The following is a 21,976-nucleotide window of genomic DNA, read 5'->3' on the forward strand; positions in this document are numbered from 1 at the left end:
ACAGGCTCTAGGCATGCGGGCTTCAGTAGCTGTCGCACATGGGCTCAGTAGTTGTGGCTCGCAGGCTTAGTTGCTCCGCGGCATGTGGGATCTTCCCAGAGCAGGGCTCGAACCCATGTCCCCTGCATTGGCAGGCAGATTCTTAACCACTGTGCCACCAGGGAAGCCCCTCATGTCTCTTTCTGTAGCACAATATGAGGTTGATGCTGCAAGACACCTGGGGACCTGGGAAGCAGGGAGGGACAGCAGAGTCATGCCAAGAGGAAATCGGTCGTCTGGGGGAATTAAGACCCACGTAGTGTCACGCTGCTTATTCTAACAGGATGTTCCATGATGATGAGCTGGAAGAGTCGGAGAAGTTCTATGTTGGGCAGCCCCGCTTCCTGCTGCTGTTCTACGCCATGTACAACACGCTGGTGGCCCGCTCGGAGATGGTGTGCTACTTCGTCATCATCCTCAACCACATGGTCTCCGCCTCCATGATCACCCTCGTGCTGCCCATCCTGATCTTCCTCTGGGCCATGCTGTCCGTCCCCCGGCCCAGCAGACGGTTCTGGATGATGGCCATCGTCTACACAGAGGTAGGCCTCGGGCGGAACTGGCCTGCCCATCACAGGGCATCACTCCGGGTGGGCCTGCCCGACTCCAGACAGTTTCACATAAACAGTCAGTGAAACGGATATTCTTAGGTGGACTCATGATTATAACCAACAGTTACCTGGTGCCGGTAATTATGTTTATCTTTTCACATTTCACATCTCACACAGTATAGGGGCTAATGTCATTCCATCTAACAGATAAGGAAATAGCCTCAGTGAGATTAAATAATTGCCCCGAAGTTACCCAACTAGCAAGTGGTGGGGGAGGCCTTTGAGGTCTGGTGTCTGCCCTGTGGTTTCAGCCACCAAGACGGTAAGTGAAAGGCAGAAACAAGCACGGCCCCGGGGCCAGTGCACAGCCAGTGAGTGGACGTTGGATCAGACAATACAGTGAGCACTTTGAACAGTTTGATGCAGCATACGTTTTTCCCATTTTTAAACCTAAAGCCAGTTTCCACACATCAAAACACAAAGTCACATACTCACCCCCTTAGACGTCTGAATAACAGAAAAGGAGAATTGCCAAAGTCACATACCTACCCCCTTAAAAGTCTGAATAACAGAAAAGAATTGCCACCCTGTTTTCATCACCCCTGAGGGGACAAGAGACACTGTGCCCAAATATACGAACCTGCTTTGCTGCCCTGCTCTGTTGTATACGTAGCAGTTCACAAATTCCCATGGCAACCATAAAACTAGGAGTAAAAGGGAGGCTCTTACAGACTTTGCTCCTTGGGCCATCACGGTTCTTTGTCATCTTAGGTTTGTGAAGAAGCCTCATTTTCTTACCTGGCTCAGAAGGAAAGTTTTCACTAACAGTGGAGCTGCAATTGCTTCTTCAAGGATAGTACTCATCATGGTGTAGTGTTAGAGTCTAGAAATTTTATAGGTTTACAAGTAATTCAACGGCAAAATTAAAACAAAGTTATGTATTAAGTCGTCTCCAAAGTATTCATTTTAAAGTATTGCTATCATGTATCTTATTTCCATAATAAAAATAAAAGATGTGAAGACAAATACATATCCATGACTTTAATTAGTCTGTCTAAATAACGGCTCTTAAATATTACTTCCATTACATGACTTGGTGATCGGGGCATAAGTGACTCCCTGTTTGGGGCCTGGGGATTCTCCCCAGCGCCTCTGCAGGAGAAGCTTCTTACCCCGGCGTGAGGAAAGGGCAGGTTCTAGGAATGTGGAGAAGGGAGAAAGAGCCGCTGATGCACAGCTTTCGTCTTGAAATGAGATCTTCCCGGTTCAAAGTGGGGCTCTCCATTTTCTCTGTCACACTGAGGCATTGTTGATGTTAATTCCCTCCACAACCCAGACCTTTGGCCACAGCTGGGGGCTATGCTGGGCAAGAGGAAACAACAGAAAGTTTTAAAAAATGGTTGTTCCTGTTTCTCAGTGGTCGCAGATTCCTGTGGCCAACTGATGAGTGTAAACGGAGAATTGCCTACAGTTCAAAGCCACACTGCGTGCGTGGGCGCCAGTGCAGAGCGCGGCAGGTGCGTGGCCTCGTGTAGCCGGGGTGGGGGGACTTGTCAGCACGAGGGGGGACGTGGGAAGGAGGAGAGAAGTTCAGCAAAGGACGAAAGCAAAGCGAGTCCAGTCCTCGCTAAGAGACGAAGGCGTAAGACAGCCCGGAGAGGGCAGGACGGACGGGCCATGATGGGGCTGCAAGGAGGCTGGAGGGGCGGGCAGCAGAGGTGCCCAGGGATGCCTGTCCATGGGATGTGCGCTCAGCACTCGGTCCCTTGGATTGAAGGAGTTGAACGGGACACGACTCCATCAAGTGTGTGTTTTAGCAAGTTTTTATAAAGTGGAGGCTTGGAAAACAGCCGGGGTGAGAAATATCAGGGTCTGGACCGATGTCACCTCAGGGGGGCTGAGAGGAGGGGGCAGAGGAGGAGGTTCAGGAAGGGACACTGGGTGGGGTGCAAGGGGGGGTGTGGCTGGGCCCTGGCTTCTGGGTGGGTACCCAGCGTGCTGGGTGCAAGCACCAGGGTAAGGAACGCAGGGCTGCTCTTCACAGAGGCTCGACTTTGGGAAGAAGCGTGAGAGGGGGAGGGCTGAAGGGGGACCCTAGGTCAGTGGAGGACTTGTAAAACGATTTTTATTGATGGATTATGTGTAAAGAATTAACCCCTGATGACGCAGACGTTGGACGATGTTTCAGTGTCCATCTCTGCAAACATCTCCACGTTTGCACCGTGAGCTAGTTACCAGCACAATTGGCAAGATTTTGTTTCATTCACTTTTATTTCTTGAGGACTTCCAATGAGCGATAAAATGGTGAGAAGAGAGAGATGAGAATAAAGTAATGTCGTGTACAGAGAGCCTGTGTGGTTTGCTCCTAAAGATTACAAATTAAAGCAATACCGTAAAGTATAAAGATAAAGATCTTCCTGTTCTTGTTGGTTCTAATTACCGTAGTTAGTAGCTGAATACTTGTGTAAATATGTAATTGAATCAGTAGAAATTAGCCATTTCCTCAACAGTAGCAGAAGTCATTTAAGCCGAGTCAGGAGTAACCTAAATGGCCCTGATGTATCCATAGTCGAAGGCCGTGGAGGTGAGATTCTCCGCTTGTCCTAAAGTCAGAATCTGAGAATGAGAATTTGTTATTCCACACGGTGTGTGCATTCCCAGCAACAAAACTGAGACTTTTTTCCCTTAATTTTTTGTATCACTGTTTCTCCTATAGAACTATTCTTAAAAGGACTCGTTTTTTAAAAATTTCTATCATCTGTGTGCAGGTGGCAATTGTGGTCAAGTATTTCTTCCAGTTTGGATTCTTTCCCTGGAACAAGAACGTGGAATTGAACAAAGACAAGCCTTACCACCCACCCAATATCATCGGGGTGGAGAAGAAGGAGGGCTACGTTCTCTATGACCTCATCCAGCTGCTGGCCCTCTTCTTCCACCGGTCTATCCTGAAGGTACTGCCCGTTCACAGCCCCTGAAAGATTCCCCGAGAACCCGAACATTGGGATCGCATGGGGCCGAGGGTCCATGGGGTGGGGTCTGTGTGTGTGCTCTTTTTTTCCTTGTTAACAGGCAGTTGTGTTCATTTCATTCATTTTCTCCAACACTGTGTGCTCGGTAATGGAGTTTGTAATAAATCAAGGGGAAATTTTCCCGTTTCTACCCTGGGTTGAACACAGCCTAATTAACCCAGCGCCTGAATGGTGAGCAGTTCTTACCTCCTGATCCATGACAGATCACCAGGGAGCTGCAGTTTGGGGTCTCCTCTCCACCCTGACCTCGGCCCACCCCCTTCTAGGAGCATTGCTTTTCTTGTCGTGAAACCACTGGCTTTAGTGAGAGACCATCTACGTGATGGGCCCGGGAAGCCCAGGGCTGTGCTCCCAGAGAGCACAGCCTGAGAAAGCCATTCCCTCGTTGCTCTGGGAAGACCTGTCTACAGAGTGACCTTCTCGGGATCAGTAACTCCTGTCATCCTGCTGAGCCTCTGTGGGGCTTTTTCTTCTCACACACTGTGAATTATAAGCTAAACTTGTGATATGCCACTCAACTCTAAACATTAGATACTGATGTGCCTAGGGTCACAGTCTTACTTTCCTTCTCTTATTTTAACCTTGTCTCGTATAACGTATTTTAAATTCATTTTATCAAGTAGTATCTTTATTAGTTCCTTTTGAGAACAAGCTTGGCCTCAGTTAATGCATACACACACATACATGTAACAGTGTGTTTGACTTCTGTCCTGTTCAGTGGGCTGTTTCACACAGGCTTTCATCTGTGTGTACCATGACCAAGACCTTTACTCTGCCTTTTGTCACCTTGCAAACTGCAAGTCCCTAACCCTTCACTTGGCGGGGGGTGACTTACCTGAGTCATTGGGGTGTGGTGAGTTTGCAAAGGTATTTATCCAAAGGCACCCATTAGCCAAAATAAAATTTGCTTAATTTTTCCAGTTCTTCTGATGAATATGTTAATTACCTGAATGTAGCCAATTTACTAATTCTTGACAAACATATTAATAGATGTTTAACCTTATTTTTTTAGTTATAGAAATTAAAGTTTTAAATTTCAGCATTTAGCATAATTTTGGCCGCTTTCCAATTTCTCTTGCAAATTCTGAATCCTTTTGCGTGTCATTTTAAGAAAATTATAAAACTTTAGATATTTTTATTACTTTTTCATCAACATTCAAATGGTTTAACAGCTATGATTTTATATTTAAATCACACAATAAATGAAACTTTGGTGTTTCATATTGGTACACTTACTCTGATTTCTTCTTTGAAAATTTCTTATACACAGTGAATATATTTGAGGTACTGTTATGCTGAAATTTTGGCTAATGGTATGAAAAATGCTTTTTGTGATGATAAATCCTTTCATAAAAAGACAAAACTATCCTACAGCTTTTGAAAAAATAAGCCTTTTAACAATGCTGCTTTGAAATCCAAACAATTAAAAACTATGTGCAAATTTCAGAAGTGGTTAAAATTATCCTATTTATATTAATCACTATAATTTTATAAATAATTGGAAGAATTAACAAACCTAAATAAATATGCTACTAAGAAAGCAGTGAAAGAATCCACATATGTTAATAAAATGTTGGCAAAAGACAAAGCCACTTTTAAAATGATTTGAAAGAAATCAGTATAAACTGAAAAATCCCATTTTGAGCATCTAAAATGTCTGTTATAAGAATACATTCATTGAGTGTGTTTAAGAAATAATATATCTATACATAAATATTTAAGAATAATCTGTAAATTAGGTGACTCTGTCTTTGGATGAATGGATCGTTCTCTGAGTTGGTTTGGCAAATGGGTCTGGAGCTCTTATTCTCTACAGAGTCAGAGGGAGGACTGGACGGGGTCCTGGGGATAAATGCTAGCCTGGCAGCCAGGGTGCTCAGGAGGTGGACAGCTAACTGGGCAGCTTCGTCCAAGGTCAACACCAGGGCGACTTGTGGTCCACGTAGCATCTCATTCCAGGAAAGTCCTGCTTCCTCAGCCCTCTCTTCTGCAATCCTCCCTCCTGTCCTTACCGGCCCCCTTTATCCCACTTCCTTGAAGCAAAAACCAGGCTCTGCAGGATGCATCACAGACTCTCACACGTGGGCCAGCATTGTTGGTGTAGAGTATTTGCAGGTCTGTTCCTGGGTCAGCTGTGGTGATCCCAGGTGATCCCAGGGTTCAGGTCTTGTGGTGCAGGCCGGGGGAGGGACAGCACCGTAATTCCAGTACAGATATTTGGTGAGCACGGGGCGGGATCAGTTCACCCATGGTCACTTCAGCTCGGTACTGCAGGTGTGCGCTGTCAGCACAGCAATGTGTGCTGGAATGCACTTCCGCTCAGGGAACCAGCTGCGTGATTCTGGTTTGACTTCCACCCCATCATCTGTCTCCATCTCCACTGAAGAGCCAAATGCTATGGTCTACACCCACCGCCTCCACTCTGCTGGGACCATAGGAAAATTATAGATGATACGCTTTCTTAGAATCCTTTGCACTACTTTGGGTTTCTAATCTTTTTTTAAATTTCAGTTTTATTGACGTATAATTGATGTATAATTGACAAAGTTTTATTGACGTATAATTGACAAATGAAATTGTAAGGTATTCAAGGTGTACATGTAGTGATTTGATAAACGTATACATGGGGCAAAGGTTCTCTCCCCCTGGTTAATTAGTGCATCCAACACCTCCTCACCTGCCTCTCTGTCTTTGTTTGGCGACAGCATTTCAGTTGCACTCTCCTAGCCAGTTTCCGCTGTACAACAGTGTTGTCAGCTACAGTCGCCCTGTTTTATGTTTATCCTGAGGGATGCTCTGGTGGCCGGGATGTCATAGGGCAGAATCCCAGCCCCCTCCCTGGAACGGCGGGCTGAGCTGTCCCTTCCCTGCCTTCTCAGTGCCATGGCCTGTGGGACGGAGATGACATCGCAGACAGTGGCTCTGACGAGGTGGGCTCGGACGACGCGCTGTCCCTCGGCCACGGTAGGAGGGGTTCCTCTGACTCCCTGAAGTCCATCAACCTGGCCGCGTCTGTGGAGTCGGTGCACGTGACCTTCCCCGAGCAGCCGGCCGCCATCAGGAGGAAGCGCTCCAGCAGTGGCTCCCAGACGTCCCAGGGCTCCAGCTTTTCCTCCAATAGGTCCAGGAGAGGTATCTGTCACACCGTGTCCCCAGGCTGAACCATTTCCCTGGCTCCAGTGGGTCCGGGGCAGGGGAGTTTGTTGGGTGCTGTCTAGGAGACAGATACTGTGATGTGAAAAGAATGTACTTTGCAACCAGACAGACGGAGTTCCGAGTCCAGGCTGAGCTGTGTGTGTGGCCCAGGGCAGTCACATCACTGTCCAGGGTGTCTGTCTGCGTCGTCCCCGGGACGAGGATTTCAGGTCGTGGAGAAAAGTGGCCAGCACGGCGCCTCGTACCTAGTGGGTGTTGGATACAGGGTAGTTATAAATCATATCCAGAGATTCTGCTGAGTGTAAATCACGATTTATTTTGAAAATACATACATTTAGATTTAATCAATGGGACCTTTTAGCCAAACCATCTTAGTTATTTCCTAAGCTAGTTATTAATTTCTTACTCAACAGCCAGTAATAGGAAAGTACATATGCGTTCCAGTTGCCCCTCTTGGGATAATTGGGCTTTTGTGTTGATAGTGCTCCTGTCTGAAGCCTTCCAGACACTCTGTATTCATCAGCAGAAGATATTTTTCAGGCAGACACTGGCAGGTCATCTCATATCTGTTTTACAGTTAGAGAAATTTGGACCTGAAAAAAGGCATGGGTCCTGGACCCAATCTAGAAAACCCACAACAAAAACCTGGGACCCCACTGAGCACGATAAAAACTGTTCTCCGGTCTACTTCTTCCTGGGACAGAGGTCCCACAGGGGCCCAGGAAAGAGCCAGCAGTGCGTGTGAAAACCCACGGATGCCTTTGGCTATGGAAGCAGAGTTGAGGCTGCAGATTCCAAGTTCTCCACCTCTGTTCTTACCGGCATCTGTGTGTCTCACCTTCTAAACAGCTTCAAACCATCCTCTGTCCTGGGGGCGGCGGGGCTTCTGCAATATTTACGTCGACAAACCTGCAACTCACAGTGCATCTCAGTTTCTTTTTATTTTCAGGCAGCACAAGCACCCGAAACAGCAGCCAAAAAGGAAGCAGTGTTGTGAGCATCAAGCAAAAAAGCAGACGGGATTTTTATGTGGAGAAGCTTCAAGTACACTTAATCAAAGCAAAAGCGTTTACCATAAAGAAGTGAGTGCGTGAGAATGCCTTGGGGCTGGGGAGCTGGTGTCACTTACTCCATATCAGACAGAGGTGACAAGTGAAGTGACTTCTCCCACCACAAACATCATCTGCTTCAGGCAGAACAAAATAGCCCATTGTGATACTGCTTTTAAAAATCACTTTCCAAAAAGGATGATTTAGTTTTACATCCACTGCATTTCTAAACACACTTTTTCTATTTGAACACGGGCTCACGGTGTGTATTTCCAGGCATATGAAAGGGTCCAACCAGACGGAGAGGGAATGAAGTCAGAGCTGGAAGTTTCTTAGAGATACACTTACCCCATAGAGGGAAACCGAGGTGCACGCGGGAAGTGGTTTGTCTGTCACGCAGCCCAAGTTCACCAGCCGAGTTCACAGGCCCCTCCCCCAGGTGACAGGGATGCAGACAGGAGTGGAAACGGGGGAGGTGCAACAGGACTGGCCCTGAGTCTGGGCTCTGAGACCGAGGGCGCTGCTCACATGGACGTGGCCTTGAATTGAAGGCGGAACCCAGAGCACAGTGAAGATAAGGGGACAGGGGCTGTGCAGACAAGCCAGGGCCAGGGCACAGGGTCATGAAGGATGGAGCGAGGTGAGCTCCAAAGCCCAGGGGGCTGCCCGGGACCCGGGGGACACACGGGGTCGGAAACGGGAGGAGCAGGGGCTGCGCGGCGTTTCCTGGGTCCCAGGCAGGACCACAGGCCCCGTTTGCTCTCACCGCAGCCCAGGCCTCCTGCCTCATTACTTATCACACCTTCTACAGAAGCGCAGAGGGCTGGGTAGCAGGATCAGGGCCTCACAGGTGGAGAGTACTTGAATCGGGATAAACCGGCCCCTCATTTCCGGGGCTACCGCTCCATATGCTTCAAGGAGAGAAGAGGTCTGTGGTCCCGTCGGCCATGAACTAGTGCACAGTCTCTGTTGGGGCAGGAGCCCCGCTTCCCCCAGCAGACTGTCCTGAGGTCGGGGGCAGGGGGTGAGAGCTGGTGGGAGGAGGGAAGCAGAGGATGGAATGATCTGATCACTGTATCCAGTGACTCCTGCATCCCCCTCTCCGGGTGTCTGTCTGGCAGGACCCTGCAGCTCTACGTGCCCATCCGACAGTTCTTCTACAACCTCATCCACCCCGACTACAGCGCCGTGACTGACGTGTACGTGCTCATGTTCCTGGCAGACACCGTTGACTTCGTCATCATCGTCTTCGGCTTCTGGGCCTTTGGGGTAGGTCGGGGACCAGGGCCACTGCACACCAGGGACCAGCGCTGCTGTCCTGTGGGTGCCACCGGGCCTGAACCTGTGGTCTCCCCCGCCAGAAACATTCAGCCGCGGCCGACATCACCTCCTCGCTGTCGGAGGACCAGGTCCCAGGGCCCTTCCTGGTGATGGTCCTCATTCAGTTCGGGACCATGGTGGTGGACCGGGCACTGTACCTCAGGAAGACGGTCCTGGGGAAGGTCATCTTCCAGGTCATCCTGGTGTTTGGAATTCACTTCTGGATGTTCTTCATCTTGCCTGGTGTGACTGAGAGGTAAGGCCTTCGGAAGCTAGAGCCGTGGGGGCCGCTTTCACGCAGACATTTTCATAAGGATCAGCCAATAGGAGAAGGGAAAGTTAGGGGGTTTAATCAATATTAAACTCAGTGTGAAGCCAAGGTGTGAGCTGATTCCTCAGAAACATTATCACTGCGTTTTATACGCATTCTCAGACCCAGTGCTCTCTGATAGGGAGGGGACGGGCTGCGCACACCTGGGGTCCTCATGCTGTGACCTGAGCAGATAGACAACTGGAGTGCGGTGTTAAGAGCGTAAGGGGATGAGAGGATGCAAAACTGTGTCACATGAGAAGTGGATGAAAAGAACGGAGTCTGTTCAACTGGTAGAGAAAGGGGGTGCAGGTGACGAGCGGTCTGCCTCACTGGGTCCTTCTGAGGGGTAAACACAGCAGCCCCCGTGCCGCGGCTGCTGCAGTTAATACAACTATTGCTGTGAAGATGCCTTGGAGGCCAAGGACTTGGGTAGGGAAGGGCTGGTGCTGTCCCAGGAGGGGCCTGGAGGCCGTCTTTCCCTCTGTCCCTTGAGCCCCCAGCTCTGGCCATGCTGACCCTCCTCGGTGCCTCCTGACAGCCTCCCCGCTCCCCTGGCAGGGCTCCCCTCCCCAAGGTCAGATCTCAGACCAGAGGGCACGCCTCCACCCAGAACAGTGCCGGGGCCAAGTTGGTGCTTCACGCATGAGCAGATGAATGAGTCAGTCCAGGAAAGAAAAACCAGGGAGACCCCTATCAACAGGAAATGCAGGCAGACCTTGGGGATACGGCGGGTTCGGTTCTGACCACCGCAACAAATCGGGTGGCAGGAATTTTCTGGTTTCCCGGTGCCTATAAAAGTTATGTTTACACCAAACTGTAGTCTATTAAGTGTGCGATAGCATTATGTATTAAAAACACAATGTTTATACCTTAATCTAAAAATACTTTATTGCTAAAAAATGCTACCCATCACCCGAGCCTTCAGTGAGTTATAGTAGTAAAATCAAAGATCACTGATCACAGGTCACCACAACAAACATGATCATAATGAAAAAGCCTGAACTATTGCAAGGATTACCTAATTGTGACACAGAGACACGAAGGGAGCAAATGCTGTTGGAAAAATGGTGCTGACAGACTTGCTGGACGCAGGGTGGCCACAAACTTTCCATTTGTAAAAAGCACAGTATCTGTGAAGCGCGGTTAAAGGAGGTGTGCCTGGTATCGGCTCTGGTAGACGATGAAAGCAAAGGGTCTGCAGAAGGGGAGCAGGGAACTGTCCATGTAACATGAGAGGAGTGAGCTTTTTAAGAACATGTCGTGAAAAGGTCTTCATGTGTACCATCCGTTTGATCTCTTTATCCGACCTCATGAGTCATTCACAGCCAAGCCTTAGGGATAACCTGTTCGTCAAGCTGGCGAGCACCATTTTTTTTTTTTTTTTTCTTTTTGTGGTATGTGGGCCTCTCACTGTTGTGGCCTCTCCCGTTGCGGAGCACAGGCTCCGGACGCGCAGGCTCAGTGGCCATGGCTCACGGGCCCAGCCGCTCCGTGGCATGTGGGATCTTCCCGGACCGGGGCACGAACCTGTGTCCCCTGCATCAGCAGGCGGACTCTCAACCACTGCGCCACCAGGGAAGCCCTGAGCACCATTTTTGGAGTAGCAAGTAATGAAAATGGATTTTCCTAATGTTGTTCAGAAACCGACTCAAATGTAATTCTCCACGAGGAAACCAAGTTTCTTCTACTAGTGGCTAGACTGACGTCTGCCCCCACCTGAACGTTCAGGCTGACTTTTTGACCTCAGTCTAGGGAATCATTGCTTTGTGATAATAAATGGTGGCAATGAAAATAGTTTAAAAGGAAAATTGGAATTAGGATAATCTTCCCTGAGTCTAAAGTAGAACTAACTACATAAAGGGTTGTTACTCAGAAGATACCCAATAGCTCCGTAAGCCTTCCATTCCACACCGCAAGCTAGGGGAGTAAATGTAGCTCACATGATAAAGATAGTTCAGAATAGGGCAAGCCGTTTGTAAAAATATTAGAATTTGGTCATGAGAACATTGTGAATCTTATTTTTTTAAAGAGTTTTTATTTTTAATTTATTTTTGGCTGTGTTGGGCCTTCGTTGCTACGCGCAGGCTTTTCTAGTTGCAGCGAGCGGGGGCTACTCTTCGTTGCGGTGCGCGGGTTCTCATTGCGGTGGCTTCTCTTGTTGCGGAGCACGGGCTCTAGGTGCGTGGGCTTCAGTAGTTGTGGCACGTGGGCTCTGTAGTTGTGGCACATGGGATTAGTTACTCTGTGGCTTGTGGGATCTTCCCAGACCAGGGCTAGAACCCGTGTCCCCAGCATTGGCAGGTGGATTCTTAACCACTACGCCACCAGGGAAGTCCCTTATTTGTTAGTCTTTAAAATAGAATAAGTACAATTTTCTCTGTAAATATTTAATTATAGCTATCTCTCAAAGCAGAGAAATAAGCCAAATTTAACACCCAGGATAGCTGGATGGTGAATTTTGGTAATTTTTCTGATATTTAAAAGCATCAAGGAGGCATTCTCCAGCAGCTCTCACTGAAATTCTTAATTTCAGAGAAGAAAAGACCTTAAAAAGCTTTCTAGACCTACTGTCTAATTTTCCAGATGAAGACAGGTGAGCCCATATGGAAGTGTGACCTCCCCAGAGTCACTTAGCCAATTACTGGAGGGGCCAACCCCCAATCCCAGGGCTCTTGGCCCTACTGTGTGCTACACCTGCCATATACTGCAGCTACTGTATAGTGCACCTACCATATACTATGCCTACTGTACACTACACCTACTGTATACTGCACCTACTATATACTACATGTACTGTATACAGCACCTACCATGTATGTGCTACACCCACTGTATAATGTACCTACCATATACTATACCTACTGTACATTACACCTACTATATACTATACCTACTGTATACTGCACCTACTATATACTACATGTACTGTATACATCAACTACCATGTATGTGCTACACCTACTGTATACTACACCCACTGTATAATGCACCTACCATATACTACACCTAGTGTACACTACACCTGCTTTATACTATACCTACCATATACTGCACCTACTGTATACTGCACCTACCATATACTATACCTACCATACACTGCCCCTACTGTATACTATACCTACCATATACTGCACCTAATGTACACTGCACCTACTGTATACTGCACCTACCATATACTACACCTACCATACACTGCACTTACTGTATAGTATACCTACTGTATACTGCACCTACTGTATATCACACTCCTGCCCCCATGGGAAGCATCCCACACTTGCTTCCAGGAAGATTTTTTTTTTTAGGTAACACAGCCTATTATTTCACTCTGCAGTGTGAAGAGGATTTGATTATTCCAGCCAGTCCCAAGAGAGAGTTCCAGAGCCCTAGAGCCTAGATTTTTGCCATGTCCTAACAGGGGGTCCAGCAGAAACCAGAGCTCCCAGAAATACTGCAATGGTGAAGCCACTGAGAGTCCTTTTAGCATTTTAGTCCTTTTAGGTCAAATTGGCAAATGGTTTGGTTATTCCTGCTTGTATTGGTATCCTGTTGCTGCCATAACAAATCACTACAAAGTTAGAGTTTAAAGCAATGCAGGTGTGTCGTCTGGCAGTTCTGCAGGTCAGGGGGCAGACCCAGGGCTCACTGGACTGATTCATGTGTGTGGGCAGGGCTGTGGTTCTTTCTGGAGGCTCCAGGGGAGCATCCACCTCCCGCCCTCTTCCAGCTTCTAGAGATGCCCATGCTCTGCACCTGTGGTCTCCTCGTCCATCTTCAAACCCAGCATCTGTTCCCCTGCTGTGTCTCCCTCTACCCATGGCTGAGCAAGGCTCTCTCCCACTAAGGACTCACTGACTGTGAGGCCACCTGGTCAGCCCCGGATGCTCCCCCTCTCCAGGTCCCCGACCTTAGCACGTCTGTCAAGTCCTCTTTGCCATGGGAGGTCACACGTTCCCAGGTTCTGGGGACTAGGACGTGCACATTTTTGGGTGGGGGCTGGGGGCATTCTTCTGGCGACCACGCTGTCCTGCCAGGCTTTTGAGGAGGTCAACAGCATAGCGACAACGCCTGCCAACCAAACATGGCTGAAACATCTGCTCTAAGGACCGAATGAATGAGAGCTTCTCTGGGGTGTCTTACAAATCGTGCATATTCAATTCAATTTCACGTTTATCAAGCACCTCTTGGGTCCAGGGCAGCAGACCAGGAGAAAAGGGCTGTGACACCCACGTGAATAAAGCAAGGACCCGTCGGCCTTTCACACACTGGGCTCCCAGGCTCCCGACACTGTGAGAGTCACCAAACTATGGCCACACAGGTCCTTTCTTCTCCTGGGATCTCACCTTTGGGTCTCACCTAATGGCCATCCCTAGTGCAACAGACTATCCTGTCTTTGGTTTTGGATCTTTAATTCAAGATATATTAGGATTGGTGAGCCTCTGGCATCGCTGCCGGCATGTCAGTGACAACATAATTTCTTGACATTTCAAACTGTGCTGCTACTCTGTAACCTCCAAAATTCATTTTTCCTCCTTCAAATATTGTTACTGAAAATTTCATTCATTGTTTAAAGAGAAACCATTGATTAATAGTCATATTGTCTAAATCCTTTCCAAACAAGGAAAGCATAAGGGGAGAGATAGATTAGGAGTCTTTTAAGCTCTACAGAAGAAAATTAGGGTTACCGGTCATAACATTGAGGACAAGGAAGCTCGGATATCTTGAATAATTTTTCTGATAAATGGCTTTTTCTGTGTGCATCACACCATTTAGCCCACAAATATCCAGGGGTTCCGTACAGTCTACACAGCTCTGCACGGTAGGTGCCAAGGGAGACGGGGAGGGCGTGACTCCAGCCTCCGGGAATAAACCATGTAGAGACGCCACAGACAAACGCTTCCCAGTACAGGACAACCTCAGTGTCCCTAATTATGGTTAACGTGATTGCTTCAGGATCTGTAGGTTAACTAGTACTTATTCCAAGTTGACCCACTTTAACATCATAGAAAGGGATTTTTTTTTAGTAGGTAAAACAGGGGTTGAACCTTTTATAAAGAATAGAAGGCAACACAGTTTTAAGTCTTTGATTATAATTTTGATAAATATAGAAGAATTCTTTCCCATGTAGTTTTTATATCAAGTATCTGTAAAATCAAAGGGCATTTTCCTGGAGAGATTAAAAAAAAAGTTATTTCCTAAAGTTCTACCAATATAGACAGTTCCTAGAAAGAGGAGGAACTGGATAGTTGATGGGGGCTCTCCGTAAAGTATCTGATATCTTACTGGTAATTTGTCAAGTGCCCACCATGGTCAAATGCAGTTAAAGTAATTCATTAGGTCCTGAAATACCGAGGCTGGGTTTCTCCACAGCAGAGACACTCATAAGCAACATTTCTGAGATCTTTAGCTGCCGACATCCACGTGGAGGCCTCTAGGCCCCCAGACACATAGGCCCACATGCTCCTGGCTTGTTCTTAGATCTTGTCAACTAAAGAGTAGCTGTTTTCAATGATAAAATATTACATGTTTTCTTCTGATAACAAAATTGAAAATTAATAAGACAAATCCAGGATACAACATAAAGAGTAATACACTGCTTTGTCCAAAAAACTTAAATTATTGCTCTTAATTTTAAACACAGGGAAGATTATACTTAAGTCTTACTGAGTTGAAAGTCTGATTAATTTTTGAAAATTTGTACTAATGATGTTTAAGACTCACAGAATGCTGCATTTATCCAAAGTTAAAAATGATCCTATAGGTCACCATTCTTTGAAAGTGTGTTCTAATTTTCTTTCTAGTGTGAAATTTAGTTCCACTAAGTTTTTGCTCAGCCTTACGCTAGCATTCATGAACTGTTCAACACTATGGGTCTCTTCATTAACTGTCCACCAGGAGAAGGGACTACCATCTCTAGCTCTGAGGATGTCATTAGAAAAAGGCAAGGTAGTAGATCAGAGAGTCATGGATTTTTAGAGTGAGGGAAACTTTTCATATAAAGACATTGATGTTTAGAAAAATGATGGCTTGAGGAACAAACTCCATAGCAAACAGAACTGGAACCAAAATCCAGGTGTCAAAAATGTATTAATCCCTGACCTGTCTTATGTATGTATAGCCAAAAAAAAAAAAAAATGGGGGTTCATTTCTCAGAATTCTTTCTCCTACATCTTCTAAATTATGCATCCTGTCAAGTAAAAAACACATTTTGGTTTTTTCTTTGTTGAGCTTTAATTTGGACCATGATAGCAGCACCATCCAAGTCCTGAGAAAATGTTTATTAGTAAATTCACTTAACAGTCATTTATTTTAATTATGGCTGAAACAACTGAATAATGCTCTAATAAATTGGGGGCACATTCAGAGCAATTTTTTTTATCATTATATTTTCTGACCCCACCTCTTGCCTTTTGAAGAGATCCACTACGTAGAGAGAATTTACTGAATTGTCTTGAAGTGCCAGATGGTCAATTAGGCTTTTTTTTTTTAATGCTAAACTGGTGTCCTTTTGTTCCAGAAGAGTATTCCATCCCTCCACTTTTCTGTGTTTTCACATCTCAGGAAATTCAGCCAGAACCTGGTCGCCCAGCTTTGGTACTTCGTGAAATGCGTGTATTTCGGGTTGTCCGCCTACCAGATCCGCTGCGGCTACCCGACGCGGGTCCTCGGAAACTTCCTCACCAAGAGCTACAACTACGTCAATCTCTTCTTGTTTCAAGGGTGAGGACGCTCTGTGCTGTCACAGCCACTCACAGAGCGGGGCTGGCCGCGGGGTGGCATTGTGTCCCCTCCCTGGGAAGGAGTGGAGAAGAAGCTGGTGACCTCAGCATGTGGGTCCCTGCAGGGCTCCTACAGTGTTTGACAGGAGAGCATGTGTGGCCCTTGAAACGCCTTTTTGTGTGTGGTTCCACCCACCTGGCCAGGATGCTGCTCTAAAGTCAGCCGCGTGGGTTTGTTTTCTATTTCTGTATCGTGTATAATTACACTGATAATATTTCAGGATGAAAAACTGGGGTCCATGATCCTAAGTATTAATATATTCTGGGCACAATGCAACAGAATATTTGGAATCTGGAGTGTTCCAAAAAGCCTCTGGAATTTTGCTTGTGCAACAAGCCATCCATGGGAGGGGCATTGATTCCACTAATGTCACCTAATGTCAACCTGAATGCCACGCGACTTGCCTGTTCCTGGTAGGAAGTTATTACCACTCACACGGACATGTTGGTTCTTCTGTGTGAGGGTTTCAGTGTGAGCATCCCCTCCCGGTTCCCATGGAGATTATACTACACGGTGAAGGGTCAGGCTGCTGGGGCACTGCTGGCCCCTGGAGCATTGCTGGCCCCTGGAGCACCAGGCGTGGGGACCTGGGACTCAGTCACGGGCGAGTGTTGAGTGTGCTCGGATGTTGAGAACCACCACGCATGTCAGAGTTTCACTGCATGCGGCCCCGTGTGGGGAGGGGGCCTGACACATCTTCAAGGGGGTGGAATAGTGCTCCCCCTCAAAGCTGAGGAGCTCAGGGGAGAAATCCGGGTGGCAACCCAAGCTGCTGGGAGGGTCTGGGATGAGCCCCAGCCTGGAAGGAGCTCTGTGTCGGTCAAGAAACAAGGACCAAACCCAGACCCCCAGAGGAGCCCAGGCCATTCCACCTCCAGCTGAAATACAAGGGACTGAGCCAGGGTCTTGATAGCCTCAGTCACCTAGTAGGTCCCCCAACTGTGGGCCCTGCTGTGCCCCCGATGACGTGGCCGCGCCTGATGACTTTTCTCACCTCTCCTCATCTTTCCCCGACCAAGAGTATAAACTTCCCTAGCTCATTCGACAGCAAAGCCCCCGTAATTCAATAGTCCTATGACCAGCAGATTCTCATAGCAGAAGCAAATGTTTAAAATGAACTTATTTACAAAACAGAAACAGACTCACAGACTTAAAGAATGAACTTAAGGTTACCAGTGGGGAAGGGATAGTTAGGGAGTTTGGGATTGACATGTACACACTGCTATATTTAAAATGGAGAACCAACAAGAACCTACTGTATAGCACAGGGAACTCTGCTCAATATTCTTTAACAACCTAAATGGGAAAAGAATTTGAAAAAGAATATATACATGTATATGTATAGCTGAATCACTTTGCTGTACACCTGAAACTAACACAACACTGTTAATCAGCTATACTCCAATATAAAATAAAATTTAAAAAATAAAAAAATAAAAAATGTTGAGTGAAAGAAAGGCACCAAAAAAAGAAGAAAAAAAAATGAAAAAACAAAATCAGCAACTTGAAAAAATAAATAAAAAAGTAAAATTGTGTTTGCAGATGATATGACCTTTAAAAAAATTTTTTTAAACTGAAGTATCGTTGATTTACAATGTGTTACTTTCTGCTGCACAGCAAAGTGATTCTGGTATACACACACACACACACACACACACATAACCTTATAGGTTATTACAAAATACTGAGTATGGTTCCCTGTGCTATATAGTAGGTCCTTGTTCGTTATCTATTTTATATATAGTAGTGTGTAGATGTTAATTCCAACCTCCTAATTTATCCCTCCCCCCATATCATTTTTTTTTTTTTTTTTTTTTTTGTGGTACGCGGACCTCTCACCGTTGTGGCCTCTCCCGTTGCGGAGCGCAGGCTCCGGACGCGCAGGCTCAGCGGCCATGGCTCACGGGCCCAGCCGCTCCGCGGCATGTGAGATCTTCCCGGACCGGGGCACGAACCCGTGTCTCCTGCATCGGCAGGTGGACTCTCAACCACTGCGCCACCAGGGAAGCCCCCATATGATTTTTATATAGAGAAAATCCTAAAGACTCACTCAAAACCTGTTGGAACTAATCAACATTTTCATTCAGTGAAGTTGCAGGATATAAAATCAACATATAGAAATCAGTTGTATGTTAAATTTAGCCAAAGATAAATGTAGCCAAAGAAGTGAAAGATTTGTACAATGAAAACCATGACTTTGGGCTTCCCTGGTGGCGCAGTGGTTGAGAGTCCGCCTGCCGATGCAGGGGACACGGGTTCGTGCCCCGGTCCGGGAAGATCCCACATGCCGCGGAGCGGCTGGGCCCGTGAGCCATGGCCGCTGAGCCTGCGCGTCCGGAGCCTGTGCTCCGCAACGGGAGAGGCCACAACAGTGAGAGGCCCGCGTACTGCAAAAAAAAAAAAAAAAAAAAAAAAAAAAAAAAAACCATGACTTTAATGAAAGAAACTGAAGACCCTTCAAACTTATTTGAAAAGGGAATTCCAGTTTGTTAAGACCATCAGCAAAAAATAAAAAATATTAATTTTAAAAATGAAAAATACCTTTTTCAAAAAGGTATTTTTGTCAAAAAACAAAAATCCTTTATTGGACTTACAATGAAAAGCAGTTGTATTCCAAGTTGGATTTGACCATAATGGTCACCTTGAGAATTTTTTCTAAGTTGTAAGGGCTGAAACAATCAGGACGTCCATGAGCCCTCGGGGTTGGCCAGGGGATGGGGGCCCACCCCACAACTGTCCCTGTAACAAGACGTGGTTCCTGCTAGGTTCCGCCTCGTCCCTTTTCTGACGGAGCTGAGGGCCGTGATGGACTGGGTGTGGACAGACACGACCCTGAGCCTGTCCAGCTGGATCTGTGTGGAGGACATCTACGCTCACATATTCATCCTCAAGTGTTGGCGGGAGTCGGAAAAAGTAAGCCAATAATGATGCCTGAGCCCTATTTGTTTCTCTTGGATACAGGCTGTTATTAATAGGAACTTCTGCAAGTTTTCCAGCCAAATAAATGAAGCAGAAACTACTAGGACCTATAAATGCCCCATTGATTTCACCCCACGCGAGTTAGACCTTGGACCTGCTTTTGCCTTAGTGAGAATAGCATCCAGATTTGTTCTTCTGGCAGCTGTATATTGTGGTTAAGAAGAAGGTGTATTGCTGTACAACCCAATAATTCTGAAGTGGCTCATTCGAGAACAAGAGGGAATGAGATGTGCTGGAGAAAAGTGGGATCAGGTGGCTAGGACTCAGGCTCACCCTCTGATTCACTCTTTGATGAGGGACAGATAATGTAACATCCGGGGCAAAGGAAATTGAAGTGCAAATATTTGCATATTCTGCTAGGTTGGATATTAAGGTTGACATATGGATAGAATTACTGTTATTTAAGGGATGTAGTCCAGCCTCCTGAGTAGCCCTGAAGGGAAACAGGTCCTGGAGAAGCAGCAGCTAAGCAAGGAACAGGCCTGTAGACCGAGCAGTTTCCACGGCACGTGGCAAAGCTGGGCCCTCCACCGCCCGCAGCCTGAGCTTGGGGCTGGGGAGCTCTTGATGCAGCAAACAGAGGTGATTCCAGCTTGGACAGCGTGGTCCTGAGAACGTGTGTCATGAATGAAGTTAAAATGTTTTCCACCCACCATGCTGGGGAGGAGCCCGTTGAAAGGCACAGGTTTTGAATATTCAGGAATTTAAAATATCCTTATCTCACCTGATCCCTTAAAACCAGAGGTTTATTCAGCAGAAGCTTTGGTCCCCTGGTGCATAGGTCAGCCCCCAGCAAACCCACACAGCCCTGTTAAGGAGAAAGATGCTCAGGCCGTGATGGACCCTGTGTTCCGTGTAGCGGGACCCTTGCAGCCCTGCATCACTGCCTACCTTGTTCCCGGGTTGGGACAGGGTGGATTCAGAGCAGATTCAGGACCCAATCCAGGGCGGACACCATGGTTAGAGCGCCCGCCCTTCCCCCACCCGCTTCTCCCCGGGGACCCCGCCTGAGCGCGTGGCCCTTCTGTTGCAGAGGTACCCGCAGCCCCGGGGGCAGAAGAAGAAGAAGGTGGTCAAGTACGGGATGGGGGGGATGATCATCGTCCTGCTCATCTGTATTGTCTGGTTCCCTCTGCTCTTCATGTCTCTGGTCAAATCTGTCGCCGGGGTCATCAACCAGCCCCTGGACGTCTCGGTCACAATTACCCTGGGCGGGTACCAGGTAACCGCGCCTCCCTCCGGGGTCTCCCCCCTCCCCTGGCCCCTGCCAGTGCCTTGCCCAGCTATGCTTTTCCCTGATAACCACCCAGAGGACTTACTTAGGTTTTGCGGACATATGTCCTGTCTGAATTTTGACTGTTCTGCAAATATGTGATATGTGAGCTAAGGTGCAGAAGACAGTGAAGGGAGAGTTCTGTTCTGGTTGTGGGTGATACACGACCTAATATTTTTCTTGGAACCCAGGATGCAGAGAAGTGCTTTGGAATATTAACCATCCTGTGTGTCTTTGTTTTCCAGCCTATTTTCACAATGAGTGCCCAGCAAAGCCAGCTGAAAGTTATGGACCAGCCAAAGTTTAATAAATTTATTAAAGCTTTTTCTAAGGACACTGTAAGTAAATGCATGGAGTCGGTCTCGATGAGCACCTGTCATATCGACCAGCTGACTATTGTCACCTTATTTATTCACCACTTTGCCATGGCCTGAGCTGTTGGGCAGGACTTTCTGGGGGTTATTAGTTACACACAGCAGGTTCCTGGCCATGGGCCGCTTTGATCATCTAAGATGTTATGTCTATATTATCAGACATAAGTGATAATAAACATAATTCTAATTCAGAGTATTTTCATGATAAGCACAACAGGTGTTGATCCTTTTTAAATTTTTTAAATTGTGGTAGATATTGATCCCTTTAACTGGTAGGGAATCTATCCTAAGGAAATCATTCAAAATATGGAAAAGCTCCAAGCAGGTGCCTGTTTCTGATGGCCTGCTCCACGTTAGTAAGAACTAGAGGCAATTTGGGATTCAACAAGTAGGGAATGAGTGAATCAATTACAGCAGATTTTTCAAGCAACTTCCTTTGTAATAAGATAATCATTACAAAGATGATTTCATGGCATGAAAATTTCTCAAAATGAAACAACTTTAAAAAGATACTATTATTATTATTATTTTTTTGCGGTACGCGGGCCTCTCACTGTTGTGGCCTCTCCCGTTGCGGAGCACATGCTCCAGACGCGCAGGCTCAGCGGCCATGGCTCACGGGCCCAGCCACTCTGCGGCATGTGGGATCTTCCCGGACCAGGGCATGAACCCGTGTCCCCTGCATCAGCAGGCGGACTCTCAACTACTGCGCCACCAGGGAAGCCCTATTATTTTTAAATGATTTAAAAAATTAAGATATGCATCCTCTACTGTATAAAACAGGGCTGATGTTCTGGTGACAGAGCTGTGGTGGACATCATCCTTTTCTCTACATTCCATGCTTTTAGCATGATTCTTCATGATTAAAATTGGCTTTACAGATGATGCTTTTTATTTAAATAAAGTGATTAGGCAAACAGATGCTGTTCTCTTTTGTAAAATGATCAGCCTGTAAGTGCACAATGTCAAAAGTAATCTTGAGGGCTTCCCTGGTGGCGCAGTGGTTGAGAGTCCGCCTGCCGATGCAGGGGACATGGGTTCGTGCCCCGGTCCGGGAAGATCCCACATGCCGCAGAGCGGCAGGGCCCGTGAGCCATGGCTGCTGAGCCTGCACGT

At 46.9% G+C, this 21,976-nt stretch overlaps 1 protein-coding gene across 4 annotated transcripts in view; it reads left to right on the forward strand.

The window, feature by feature from the left end:
- Positions 1-21,976, forward strand: part of PIEZO2 (piezo type mechanosensitive ion channel component 2) — a gene marked incomplete at its 5' end in the record, with an annotated part of 352,743 nt that overhangs the window by 323,292 nt on the left and 7,475 nt on the right. For all 4 annotated transcript variants that reach the window (XM_079717696.1, XM_079717698.1, XM_079717697.1 and 1 more), the window contains 10 exons: positions 323-581; positions 3,359-3,541; positions 6,499-6,751; positions 7,725-7,857; positions 8,946-9,093; positions 9,186-9,400; positions 16,016-16,174; positions 19,000-19,147; positions 20,247-20,435; positions 20,732-20,824. In XM_079717696.1, coding sequence (XP_079573822.1) covers positions 323-581; positions 3,359-3,541; positions 6,499-6,751; positions 7,725-7,857; positions 8,946-9,093; positions 9,186-9,400; positions 16,016-16,174; positions 19,000-19,147; positions 20,247-20,435; positions 20,732-20,824 — 1,780 coding nt within the window. The remainder of the gene's footprint in view (positions 1-322; positions 582-3,358; positions 3,542-6,498; positions 6,752-7,724; positions 7,858-8,945; positions 9,094-9,185; positions 9,401-16,015; positions 16,175-18,999; positions 19,148-20,246; positions 20,436-20,731; positions 20,825-21,976) is intronic.

Source organism: Hyperoodon ampullatus, assembly GCF_949752795.1.
Source record: "Hyperoodon ampullatus genome assembly, chromosome: 13".
Taxonomy (NCBI): Eukaryota; Metazoa; Chordata; class Mammalia; order Artiodactyla; family Ziphiidae; genus Hyperoodon; species Hyperoodon ampullatus.